This window comes from Orycteropus afer, unplaced genomic scaffold, assembly GCF_000298275.1.
Source record: "Orycteropus afer afer isolate SDZICR_OR568_19922 unplaced genomic scaffold, OryAfe1.0 scaffold00107, whole genome shotgun sequence".
NCBI lineage: Eukaryota > Metazoa > Chordata > Mammalia > Tubulidentata > Orycteropodidae > Orycteropus > Orycteropus afer.
The window spans coordinates 8,685,430-8,699,336 of record NW_006921694.1 but is presented as its reverse complement, the minus strand read 5'-3'; the positions used below and the strand labels follow the sequence as shown (position 1 = coordinate 8,699,336).

The 13,907-nt window shown below is 43.3% G+C and overlaps 1 protein-coding gene across 1 annotated transcript in view; it reads left to right on the top strand.

Annotated features, from left to right (window-relative positions):
- Window positions 1–8,560: 8,560 nt before the first annotated feature.
- Window positions 8,561–13,907, top strand: part of SSBP2 (single stranded DNA binding protein 2) — a 539,855-nt gene continuing 534,508 nt past the window's right edge. Inside the window, exon 1 of the mRNA XM_042781332.1 lies at window positions 8,561–8,622. Coding sequence (XP_042637266.1) covers window positions 8,561–8,622 — 62 coding nt within the window. The remainder of the gene's footprint in view (window positions 8,623–13,907) is intronic.

The window sequence follows — 13,907 nt, the reverse complement described above, 5'->3', positions numbered from 1 at the left end:
TGATTGTGCATACAAGTAAAATTAAATCTTTGACAACTTCAATCTTCTCTGCATTTATTATGATGTTGCTTACTGGTCCAGTTGTAAGGATTTTTGTTTTCTTTATGTTGAGTTGTAATCCATACTGAAGACTGTGGTCTTTGATCATCATTAGGAAGTACTTAATCTTCACTTACAGCAAACAATGTTGTGTCATCTGAATATCACAGGTTGTTAATGAGTCTTTCCTCTCCTGGTGTCATGTTCTTCTTCACATAGTCCAACTTCTTGGATTATTTGCTCAGTGTACAGATTGAATAAATATGGTGAAAGGATACAACCTGGGCACATACCCTTCCTGATTTTAAACCATGCAGTACCCCTGGTTCTGTTTGAATGACTGCCTCTTGGTCTATGTAAAGGTTCCTCATTAGCACAAGTAAGTGTTATGAAATTCCCATCCTTTACAATGTTATCCATAATTTGTTATGACCCACACCGTGAAATGCTTTTGCATAGTCAATAATGCACAGGTAGCTCCTAGCTGCCCTTCAGGTCTGGAACTGGACCTATTCTTGTGGCTTTCAGCCAAACAAAAGTCAGGTATATGAGTTGAACATTTACATTAGGTAGATGCACTCCTTGGAGAGATCAATCATGGGAGAATAGAAGGGCTATATGTGCACAGGGAGACAGCTCAGGGGGCAGAAGTGCATGAGAGGGAAGGACACAGGGAAGAGGTAACTATGGGGAGGAAGTGGGAGGGGAGCTGTGGGTATTGTGGGAAATTACAGTCAATGTTATAAGACAAAGTGTATGTGAGCTGCTGTATGGAAAGTGAATTTGTTCTGTAAATGTTCCTAAAAACCACAATAAAAATTAAAAAAAAAAGGTGAGCATGGGTTGAATTCTGTAAAATTAAATAAAATAAAGCACAGGTAAACATTTTCCTGGTATTCTTTACTAAACAAACCACAGTACAAGAAAGTGACAGAGAGGTGGTGCAGTTATGAGACTCTAAGTCCTAATTCAGGGCGCTATTTCTAGGGGAAGTTTTTCTGTTTCGACTCTGAGGGAAGATTGTTGTCTCTTTTCAACTTCTGTTTCTCCATCCCTTGGCAATAATAATGTGACCTGTATCTTCCCGTCCAGTTGTACTTCTTTCTCTGTGCCTAATCTGCTCTTTGGGAGCTCTGATGGTATAGTGCCTAAGGCATTTGACTGCTAACCAAAAGGCTGGTGGTTCAAACCCACCAGCTACTACTCAGAAGGAAGACTGGACAATCTACTTCTGCAGAGAACCCAAGGAGGGGTCCCTATGAGTCAGATCCAACTCAAGGAAGTAAGTTTGTTTTTTTTGGTTTAATCTGCTCTTTCTATAACTCAAGGGTGATTGGCTTAAAACACACCCTACACTGATAATAACCTCATTAATATAACAAAGTAAATCCTATTCCCAAATGAGATTACATTCACAAGGATGTTGTTTTCTGTAAGGTGACTTTGAGCTGATTTTCGACTCATACTGACCCCATGAGACAAAGCAGAACTGCCACATAAGGTTTTCTCCATACCTGTATAAGAGCAGATCACCAGCTCTAGCTCCCTCAGAGCCGCTGGGTTTGAACTGCCAACCTTTCAGTTAGAAGCCCAGCCTTTAACCATTGTGTCACCAGGACCTGGTTCTACAACTACAAGGATTAGGATTTACAACACATATTTTTTGGGGGACTTAATTCAGTCAATAACACTCTGCCTCAAGGATTTAAGTCCAATGATAAAGACCTGAGGAGTTTCGAAAACTAGTGATGTTGAGAGTCTGTATCTGAGGAAGAATCTGACTGTACTTGTGTTGTCTATCGGTACCCGATGATGCTGGCAGGCAGCAGTTACCAGCACAGAATACTTATAAATTTTTAGGAACGACCATACTTAATGTATTGCAATAATAGGATATAGCCTAGTTGTTTTCAAAAACTTTTTGAACATCGAAAAATAAAATATTTCAAGTACTTCTCTATTATTGATTAAGTATATATGGCCTTGATAAGATTTTTATACCTTTATCACTTATGATTATATCAATTATATTGAAAATCGTTATATTCAGCACTTATCTTAGATTTTATTGGGATTTGTATGTATATATATATATAAAACCCACCAACCACTGCTCGGAAGGAAGATGGGACAATCTACTTCCGTAGTGATACTGCCTCAGAGTCCGGTCCGACTTGACGGCACATAACAACAACAACAACAACATATATTTATAAATTCAACTAATATATGTAATGGCAGCTCTGGTGGTGTAGTGCCTAAGGCATTTGATTGCTAACCAGAAGGCTGGTGGTTCACACCCACCAGCCACTCCTCAGAAAGAAGATTGAGCAATCTACTTCCACAGAGATATCTCCTTGGAAACCCAAGGAGGGGTTGTTTCGAGTTGAATGGACTCCACGTCAGTGAGTTTAATATATGTAACATACATTTTTAACCATTTTTAGTGTAGAATTCATTAACATTAATTATACTCACAATGTTGTGCAACTATCACTGCCACTTAATTTATTTTTAACCCTTTATTCTTAAACCATTTAATGCTAAATAAAATAAAATATGATAGTGGTACAATTTGTCATCTTTTTCTGCCACACTTGGTGGTTTTTATTGTTGTTTGTTGCCATTGAGTTGATTCTAACTCATGGCGACGCCATGTATTCAGAATTAAACTGCTCCAAGGAGCTCTGGTGGCATAGTGCCTAAGGCACTTGACTGCTAACCAGAAGGTTGGCGGTTTTAACCCACCGATCCCCTCCTCTGACGGCAGATTCTACTTCCGCAGAGATACTGCCTTGGAAACCCAAGGAGGGGTTGTTATAAATTGGAGCAACTCGAGGGCACATAACAAAACAACATTGGGTTTTCAAGGCTGTGACTTTCTGAAAACAGATCAACAGGCCTGTCTTCCAAAGCACGGGGCATTTGGCTGTTAACCAGAAGGGTGGCGTTTCAAACTCACCAGCCACTCTCCGGAAGGAAGGTTGGGCAATTTAGTTCGATAGTGATACTGCCTCAGAAACCCAAGGAGGGGTCGCTATGAGTTGGATTCAACTCTATGGCAGTGGTTTTGTGGTTTGGTTTTGGAGTAGTTGAGTAGTTGAGTGATGAAGTGTTTTTTGCCAAGCAAGGATCCTAACACACTTGGTTAAAAGCATCCAATTATGTTGGAAAATTATGAAAAGACAACGTAGCAGGTATTTTTTGTTTTTCTTTCTGTATTTCTTTTCCCAAAAGAAGGAAATGACACTGCTTGGAATGTTGTGCAGCTTCCCTCTTGAGACTGGAGCTTTTGTCAACTCCAAGCGTACAAAGACATATTGGCATAACCTCACTAGATGAAAAACCATTGTGAAGATTTAGGAATGCATTAAAAAAATATATAGTAATACTTTTGAATAAAGAATACTCTTTGGCACACTTCCAAAGAAGCTCTCAATATTTAATGACAAAAATCCAGCCAGTGAACACTGCAACATTTGGAATTTGTTTTGCAAAATGTGCTAAAGTGTGTGACATTGCCATACATTGTTGCCCTGGTTTTTAATTTTTCTTCATTTTCAGTTTTTGTACAATGCTTTGTATCAGGATTATTTTACTTTATTCCACGTTACTTAACTTCAAATTCTTGATGGTTGCTGAAAAATAGTAAGCACTCTAGAAATGGAACATTTTGGGGCTGCTTGGCTCTGTACACTCTCTTAACCTACTGGTAAGTGTTTATGAATATGTAAATTGAGATTTTAAAAATCCAGGGCAAAGGGTTAAGTAACCAGACATTGCCTCAGATTAACTGATGCTAAATCAACAACAGTGTGTCAAATAATGTTAATCTGCTGCACCATTTCATTTATTATTCTGATATAAGTGACAATGTTGCATAGTAGAATAGTTGCAATGATTCTATTTGTTCCATTACTTTAGTCCATGGCATTTTAGCAGTTTGTGAATCTGAGCAAATTGGCCTGCTCTGCCTGGGAGTGAAGTTTCATAAGGTAGTTTGAGTGACAAACATTTCAGAGCTTGCTCACATTCCTCTGTGGAATAGTCACTTCTGAGAGAAAGAGGTGCGGCTTCGTGGTCTGGGAACAGGACTATCAGCTAGGAACACAGAGTTCTCCTCCTGGAACTACTTCTTTTTGCTTTAGGGATCAGGTCATGTTAACAAATCTTTCTAAGTCTCAGTTTACCATTTTTTGAAACGCTGGTTGTGAAAATCTATCCAACTGAGGTATATGGAATATTAACGAATGATTATCTGTTAAGTGTTTTGAAAGGAAAAGTGATTTGACTACAATTAAGAGACACTATTTCTATGAACTAATTAGCTTTATGAAACAATAATAGAACAGTCTGTCCTTTAAAAATTCCCTAAAAAAAAATCACTTCAATGTCTAGTTTATTTTTACTTTTCTAAAGAAATGTTTCCATTCTAAATGTGTTATTTTTGTAAGCTAACATGCTCAGTATTCTACACGATGCAAATAATTAAATTCATGATTAGCTTCCATTTAAATATGAAGAGGTAGTCTCTTTGTTCTATGTAACACAGGGATAGTTTTCTGAGGCTCCAGCACTGTAAGAATGTAGACATTATTAACCTTAATGTTTTAGAGAATAAATGAGGATCAAAGAAATGTATAGTCAATCTAGAGCTTGAGCGGGGTGGTATAATGAACTGCCTGCTTTAAAATGATAAAGACTTCCAAGAAGAAGATGCAGGTTCCAGAAAGAGGAAATTGTGCATATATGCCCAAACAAAACAGAAAAAAAGAAAAAGAAAGAAAAAAACCTAATGATTGAGTAATTGTTTTGTTCTGCATCTGAAAAAAGAAAAGTTAAAAAAATACTAGCCCCAAATGCTCCATTTTAGGGAGCTCAGCTGGTCAGCAGTCCTCTATCCGAAGTCCAGCCCCCCAAAATGAACCCATCTCACTTCTGAGGTAAAAAACAGGTGCATACACACACACACACACACACACACACCCCTCTTAAAATGTGTTGTGATTCTTTAAGCTAGGAAGCTTTATATTTCCTATCTCTTCTCTCCTTTTAATAATCAAAACAAATAAAACAATGATCTTCAATCTTCATCTGGGATCACAAATTTGGCTCAGAATATGTGTTTCAAATCTCATTAATTACAATATTGGCCCCATGAGATATAGTTGCTGATGCAAAGAACACTGTACTCAAAATAATTTGAACAAGGGCAAAGAAGCATTTTATTTACATGTGTAAACATTAAGAGGAAAGGAAAACAGAGATGGTTCAGGTAGCTGTGGAGATGTTTTAATGGTAATTGATTTGATTCCTTAAGTTTGAAGGTTACCATACACAGGAATAGTCATGTTTTGACTTTGTATATTTGTTGGATGATAACATTCTTGTGAAGGTAACTCTGACATTAACTTGGCAAATTCTGAACTAAGACCTTTTAGCATTTTATTCTTTCCAGACACTAAGACCAAATTGTTCTGAATTCCATACCCCACTGTGCATGTCTATAATTTATTTATTTTTGAAATATCAGAAAATACGCCATTACCCAAAGGACCTTCCATGTGCCAAATTTGGGTAAAAATCAGTCAAATGAATAAATTACAGAATAGACAGCAAAAAACCTCTCTTATTTTTCTTCCTTCTCCTCTCTTTCGGAAATAGCGGATTAAACCATGGCTATTTGTGGTCTTGTACTATAGGAACACGTGTGGTCATACATTTTCATCCTATTAACATGCTTGTTGGATCAGTGGTGGAATGCAAAGGTTACAAGATGTCTTAATGCCTTAGTCAGATCATGGTGAAGTCTATCTGCTACGTACAGCCACAACTTAAAAATCTTCTAAGCTGAGCAAGATTGTGCCCATCGGCTGTCTTTAAATGCATACTGAAGAAAAAAGGTAAGCAGCCCAGGTTATACATAATAATCATTTGAAGCTTAAAAAAAAAAGGATGCCTGGGCCCATCCACGAGATTTCTGATTCTATTAGTCTGGAGCTGGATCTCAGACATTGAATTTAAAAACAACAAAACAGATCTTCCCAAGACAATTTTAGTGTGTGACAACTAAGAACCATAGCTAATCCTGATACCACTGCAAAAAATAATAACTAATTTGCTTGTTAATGGCAGTGCAAAGCCCACTCTTGGTTTCCATTATTTCAGGAGTGGGCAGCAATTACCAGAGTTCCTCTCCTGGACAGCATTCTTAGAGCCACAACTTATAGGGCGTGTTCCATGGTGATAGGAGCCTTGAGATGCTAATGCTTTTCTGGGATAAAGCCAAGAGAAGTAGATAAGTGAACAATAAACTTGAAGGTAGAGTCTGTAAACAGGGGTTAGCCTCATACAGGTTGAACATTTTGAGCAAAACTTCGTTAGAAGAGAGAAGATTACATCCTCCCCGTTCATCAGACACCAAGAATGCAACGTCTCAACCACCAAATCATTTCAGGTCATCAGAAACAGAAGAGAATTTCAGAGTTAGAAGTGGCAAATTACTTTTCAGGGAAAGGAATCTACCCAAGCCAATGTGACACCGCCCCCCGCCGACTTTTTCTTATTCTTGTTTCTTCTATTTACTTTTTTTCTGAATTGTTGTCCTTTTACTAAAAGTGCTTTCATTCTTACGTGTTGTTTTTTTTTTAAAATCATAATGTCAGTCTTGTTATTTTTATCATCTTCTTTCACTATCATATTCTGCAGCATCTTGATTTAATCCCGTTTCTTCTACTTTCCTATCTTTTTACACCTTACCTTTTCCATTTTTTTTTTTTCCCTAATATCAGGAGAGCAGGCTTTTCCTCTTCATTTTCCCAGTCTTTGTTTGATTGCCAATCCCTTTTCTGATTCTCTACCTTTCATTTTTACTAACTGCCCTTCTTTAACCTTCTGTTGATGTTTTTATTCCTGTCATTTACTGTCAACGTCCACAGAAGCCCATTTCTTTCCATTCCATCTATCTCTGTATCTCCGTATGCATTTTTATGATCTTTCTGTTACTGTAAAGCTTAAAGCTGTATGTGAGGGATAGAAAGGTATCTTTCCTTTTTGAATTCTATTTCCTCTCCCCTCCCATAGCTGTTGCACTCTATTCATCTTTCCCAGATGTTTCCATGGGTACAGCCCCACCTGCACCCTCTTCTGTCACTCCCCATTTGATGCCCATGTCTTCTTTCTAATCCCATTTACACCCTATCTTATTTTACAACCAAGGATCTCTGCAAGATAAAGGACGGAGTTCTATTTGTAACCAGGTTTGTGTGTTTCAGAAAGTTTTGTTGCGCATTTACGGAAATGGGATTAGGGACTTGGACCCAGAAATATCCTCGGGCAGCCTTTCAGCTGGTGCAAGGCTTCGTGCACCTTAGAGCGCTGCTGGGCCCAATTCTGAAGAGCAAGGACAGGGACGAGGATGTATTTGAAGGCCTTTTCCACGCCAGGGGTCAGGATGAGTTGGCACCACCCTGCAAGGTTGGAAAACCAGGCCGGGAGGGGATGCCTGGGGCCCTCTTCTGCAGCTTATCTGGCAGGGGAGCTGGTGCTTGGTGCACTGTCGGGCTCAGGACGCGGAGGGGCCGAGGTAGGGGGTAACTGCGCCCTCCGAAGTCACCGGGCCATCTTTGGGAGGCAGACACATTCCTTGGAAACGAGGCAGGCCCGAAGCAGGGCGCTCCCCCGGGGCGCAGGGCGCAGCCCTAGGAGCTGGGCGACGCCACCCTAGCGGCGCCGAAGGCCGGAGGCACAGTCCCTCCCCAGGAGGGAGAGCGAGTCCCTCCCCTCCCCTCAGCTCGAAGGTCGAGGGAACAGCCCGCAGTCCCTCGCCAGCGGGCCCTCAGGGAGCTGGGCGGGGGCGACACCCCAGGGAGTAGAGGGCGGTAGAGATCAATCGTGGGTACCGGTGCGGGGGCATAGGCAGGAAAGGAGAAGGAGCAGGGGCTGGTGGGGGCGCCCCAGGCGGCTGGGACCCTGGGTCGGTCGGTGTACTCAGCGGGCGCCCCGAAGTCTGGGGCCGTTCGGCTCCAGCTCCGCCGGCTCCTGCCAGAGACTCCAGGCCGCACTTTCCCCTCCTCCCGGCGCCTTCTCTCCAGTGAGGAGCCTAGCGCGGGCGGCGCGGGGGGAGGGGCGGCGGCGGAGAGAACAGCCAGTTGTTTAAAATCCTTCTAGAGCAGTTTCTAATTCCCCCCTTGCGCCGGGGTTCGGAGGGGGGAGGGGGAAGAAGAGCGGGAGGAGGGAGGAGAGCAGAGAGGGAAGAAGGGAGGGAGGGACCGACCAAGGGAGGGAAGGAGGGAGGAGACTGCCGCTTAGGCTGTAGCAGCCACCGCGCGCTTCGCAAGGCCGGAGGGAGGGGGAGGCCTGTCAGTCTCGCGCGTTGCCTGGGCAAAGGGGGCGGAGCTTTGGCGTGGGGCGGCCAATAGTGGGGGTGGCTGCGTGGGTCGCCATGGGGACGGGGCTGTTCCCGGGGAGGCTGTGATGGGTTGACAGGTGCGTGACAGTGGGAGCTGCTCTCGGCACAAGCATGTACGGCAAAGGCAAGAGTAACAGCAGCGCCGTCCCGTCCGACAGCCAGGCCCGGGAGAAGTAAGTGTCTCTGCTTCTCACCCACCTCCGCCTTCACAGGCGCACACACACACACGCACGCACTCGCACACTCTCTCCGAGACAGACACACAGACACTCAACCCGGGGAGAGCCGTGGGTGGGATGGCAGGGGGAGGGGTGCGCGAGGTGGGGGCGTGTGGTGCGGGGATCGCTGGTTTTTCAGGAGGGGCTTGTGGCGGGGCGGGCTGCTGTGGGGGGCTGTCGGCGGGAGGGAGCGAGTGTGTAGGGGGCGGTGGTGGTGCTGGTGGTGAGGATGGAAACTTGTTTGGGTGATTGAGAGAAATAACCTGCGGGTTTACCTCCTCACAAAGTAACTTTAGAGCTGGGGTCTGGGGCTTCGGGCACCAAGGGAGCCGCCGGGAGTCGCGGGGAGGTGGCAGCTGGGGAGAAGAGAGCGCGCGGTGGGAATGTGGGTGTTTGGAGGGTGGGCTGGGGTCGGGGCGGGGAATGAACCGGGTGCTACGGCTGGGGTTAGGGGCTGGGGCTCCGGTCGAGGAGCACCGGGCGAGGCCGGCGCGGCGGGGCCAGGCGCGCAGCGGGCGGAAGCCGGGCGCTCAGCGGCGGAGCGGGGCCCCGCGGGGCGCGTGGGGAGCAGAGGGCATGTGCGGGCGTGGGCCGGGTAGGCGTCGGGGCTTTCCCCGGCAGAGTGAAGGGACGCGGTGCCTGCCGCACCGGTGCTTCGAGGAGTTGGGGCGGGGACGGGTGGGCGCCAGGGGCGCCGCTTAAGTTTGGGAGTCGGAGAAGGACCGAGTTTCCGGGGAAGAAAAGTGTGCTGGCGAGGAGCGAGATCTGCTGGAGGAGACAGACGTTGTTGCTTCTTTCAACAGACCTAACTCTGAAGCGGTTGCTGGAGAACTTTTTGTGGCGACGTGCTGCCTCCCCAAAGTCTAGGGGCCGCGGTGGCCCCAGCGGGAGGAGGCAGCGGGCAAGGAGATCCTCGCGGGGCGGTGGTCGTGGGGCTTGCGGAGGGGCAGTTGTGTACCCAGCGGCGGCTCTCTACGGTGCGGAGAGGGTGGTGGTCCGAAAAGGGTTTGCGGAAAAGGGAGAGGCTTTGAGATTGGGAGGAGATGTTAGGTCGCGGTTGTGGGGAGGTACAGGTGTTCGATTCGGTGGGAGCTCTCGAGAAGGCTGCCAAGCCAAGAACTCCTCCCGCCCTGGGATGCCACCGTCACGGCGTGCTGCGAAGCAGGCTTGTTTGCTGCTATTCTTATGTACTTGTAACGGTGATTTGGTTGTTACTAAAAATGAGAGCGAATAGTGACTGTGCCCACTGAGGAAGAACTTGTTTTTTATGTGCAGCAAATCAGTGATTCCCAGTAACCATCTCAACTAAGAGGGTCAGGTTTCTCTCCTGGTCATTTAACGCACGCTGCATTTCGAAGGGGTGTCTAACTGGGAGGAAAGGTCGGGGAGCATCTCTCAAAAGGTACTTTGCTTATCTTGTGGACAGAAATAGCTGCGTAAATAAAAGGCGAATGCGTAGATGACTGAGTTTCCCTCCTTGCTTTAGGCAGTTAGTCTCCCTCTGAAAGTTTCTTGTGCCCTAGGGATGGGAACATTTCCTAATCTTCGTGTTGGCAGCGATACACACAATTCCCGTAGGATTTCAGGGGGCAGGCCTTGATGTAGCAAAACAAAAAAATTGTCGGAGAGATGCTGTTTCCCCCCTCCCCCCAGAGAGATTTTCTGAGGAGCTACATTCAGGATCTTGTTGCTGTGACAAGGGATATCTAAAAGGCGTAGTATCATAGCCTGATTAGGAAACAGCAGTATCAGGAATTGAAGTTTCGTATTAATAGCATATTTCGTTAATCATTTTAATTGTAATAGCTGATAAAACATTTAATGGAGGACGTTTTAATGATTGCAGAATATTTGGATTTCATATTCTTGGGGTGGAGGGTTGAAATGTATTGACACATAATCTGCCTCAATTTGGGGGTAGTTGACTTTGAGAAATAAAAGTAATTTTGGATTTTAAGTGGACTCCCAGGTACCTGAACGGTGGCTGAATCTGTATCCTAATGACTTTATAAGGAAACTTTTTTTTTTTTTTTTTTGGTCTCTGAAACAATAGAGGAAGTTGAACTTGGTGTGCCTATGGTCCCTCTAGCTCTAATTCTGTGACTTTGTCATTAAAACAAATAATTGCCGCTTTTGCTGTCATATGTACCAGACTGAGCACCAAGTAACCTCTACTCTTGGGAGCAACGTGATAAGAGTTCTGCTAGATGGTGCTATTTGATATAAATATATTTATTCTATTCATTATAATTGGCAGCAGGGATTCTGGACTGGCTTGCCTTTTGAACTAAATATAGGTGAAGAATCCAGTTTTGGAGAATTGACAATGATTGCTTTGGGTTAATGTTGTTGCATTAATTTCTAGGTGAATGTTGTTTAAATCTAAGAAAAACCTTGTAGCTTCTATTTAGGAGCCTTGGTGGTGCGTTGGTTAAGCGCTTGACTGACCCCATCAGCTCCTCTGCAGGAGAAGGATATGGTAGTCTGTTTTCCATAAACATTTACAGCCTTGGAAACTCTGGTGGGGGCAGTTCTACTCTGTTCTGTAGGGTCACTATGCCTTGGAATGAACTGGGCGACCCCTCCTTGGGTTTCCGAGGCTGTATCACTACGGAAATAGATTTGCCCAACCCTCCTTCTGAGGAGTGGCTGGTGGGTTTGAACCTTCCGCCTTCTGGCTTAGCAGTCTAGTGCCTTAGGCACTGTTGTTTTATGTGCAGTGGAGTCAGACCCAACTCATAGCGACCCCTCCTTGGGTTTCCGAGGCAGTATCACAGAAGTAGATTGCCCCATCTTGCTTCCAGGAGTGGCTGATGGGTTTGAACCGTTCTAATAAACTTAGTTGCGTTTTGGTGGGAGATTTGATCTGATCACTCAGTTTTCCCTTTTGTATTTACTTGGGACTTTAGACACAGTCTTCAACAGGGTAATAACTTCTGAAGATAGGAATCTGGAAATTTTATTTAAAATGGTTGCCATCAGGTTTTTTTTTTTTTCCCCCCCCAAAGGTGGCAGATTTTAGAAGTACCTGAACAAAGAATTCTCTTTTAGTAAGCAAATTAGGACTGGTTCTTGTCTTAAAAATCACAGGAATAATTTATTTCCACTAATAAATATGTAATATGCACTTCAATAAAACTTTTGAAAAATGTCATTATTTTAAATAATGCAATTCACATGAAATAAAAATATTAGTTTTATAATTTATCAAGAAGTGTATTTTCTAACACGAGTTCTTAATGGGTAACTGACAACTTATATATGCATTCTCTTTCATTAAGTCACTATATGGAATATTGACCATTAATTTCTAGATTTTACACACTTACTACAATTTCAGTGTACAGTTCTAAAAATAAAAACAGACAAGGTCAGGTTAATTACTTGTTTTTAAACCAGATAGATCAAGTCTATACAAAGGTTTGGATTAGATTTAATTATAGAGGGGAGATTGAAAACCCTTAGAGAGAGGTGAGATGTTTGTATAGAAATTTAAATTATAATCCTGTTATGTCATTTCCCCTTTAGCAGTTCTCTTAGCATTCTGTAGATTTTCTTTGTAACACTGTTTACAATTGTAAATAAATTACTGTGTAAATTGGTTGTTTGAATCTAGTTTTTCCTAAAATGTAAGTTTCTTGAGGGTAGGAATGATAACTTACGATTTATTTTCTGAGGTATATTTGGCAGTAAGAAAAGTGTCTTCTAATGTTGTAAGCACCAAATAAATACCTGTTGAATAAATAAAAATGTTAGACTGAGGAATTTTTTTCAATGTGAAAAATATTTTTAAAAAATTAACCTTCAAAATAAGGACTTGGAGGTTTGGGTTCCACATTTTCTAGTTTAGGTGTTTCAGAAATCCCCGACAACAGCAACAGCAAAAACAGCAACATAACAGTCCAAACTCACTGCTGTTGAGTCACATCCAACTCATAGTGACCCCTCCTGGGGTTTCTGAAGCGGTATCTTTACGGAAGTAGATTGCCCCATCTTCCTTCCGAGGAGTGGCTGGTGGGTTTGAACCGCCAGCCTTCTGGTTAGCAGTCACGTACATGCCTTGGGCTCTCCACCACCAGAACTCACCATCTATGTGCTAGTTACTGCATTCAGCACTTTATGTAGTTTCACTAATTCTCCTGACAGTTCTGGAAAGCAGGTAGTATTTTTTTTCTCCATTAAAGAAATAAGGAGATAAAACTGTTTTGGAAAAAAATATGGCAATTCCTCAAAAAATTTAAAATAAAACTACCATGTGACACTGCAGTTCTCTTGGGTATATCCTTTACCTGTTGCTGTTGAGTTGATTTTGACTTATAGTGACCCTATAGGACAGAGTAAAACTGGCCCATAGGTTTTCCAAGGCTGTACATCTTCATGGAAGCAGACTGCCACTCTTTGTCTCAAGGAGCAAATGGTGGGTTGTAACTGCCAACTTTTCAGTTAGCCTTTGCGTGCTTAACTACCACACTACCAGGACTCCTTCGGAATACACTCTGTTGTGTTGTTGTTATGTGCCATCGAGTCGGACCCGACTCATAGCGACCCCTCCTTGGGTTTTCAAGGCAGTATCACTACGGAAGTAGAGTGCCCCATCTTCCTTATGAGGATTGGCTGGTGGGTTTGAACCACCAGCCTTCTGGTTAGCAGTCGAGTGCCTTAGGCATTATGCTACCAGAGCTCCTAGGAATATACTCTTAATATCCAAAAATAGTGAAAAAGTAAGGTAGTGAGAAATTAAAGTAGTGCAGTCACCTGGAGAGCTTGTTGAAATGTAGATTTTGATTCAGTAATCGGGTAGAAATGCAAATTCTCAGCAGGAGGTGGAACCAGAATGAATTTATTTGAAGCCCTGATACCTACAATGGAGTATTATTAGTCAGGCATAAAGAGAACTGAAGTCCTAATACATGTTACAACATGAGTGGACATATGCTGAGTAAAATAGTTAGAAAAGGACAAATATCATATCACCTCACTTATATGAAAAGATAAGTATATATATAGAGACTGAGGGCTATTAGTGGTTACTTAGGGCATGGGAAGGGAGAAAGAGGGACTCATTCTCTAGGAAGTAGTGGGTTTATGTTTATGGTGATGGGAAAATTAGCATCAGTTAAGGGTAATGGTTGAACAATTTGACAAGTGTAACAAATCATTTTCGTTCGAACAGAACAAGGGGACACTACATGGTTTAAAATCAAGAAGGGAGTGTGTCAGGGTTGTATTCTGTCTCCACA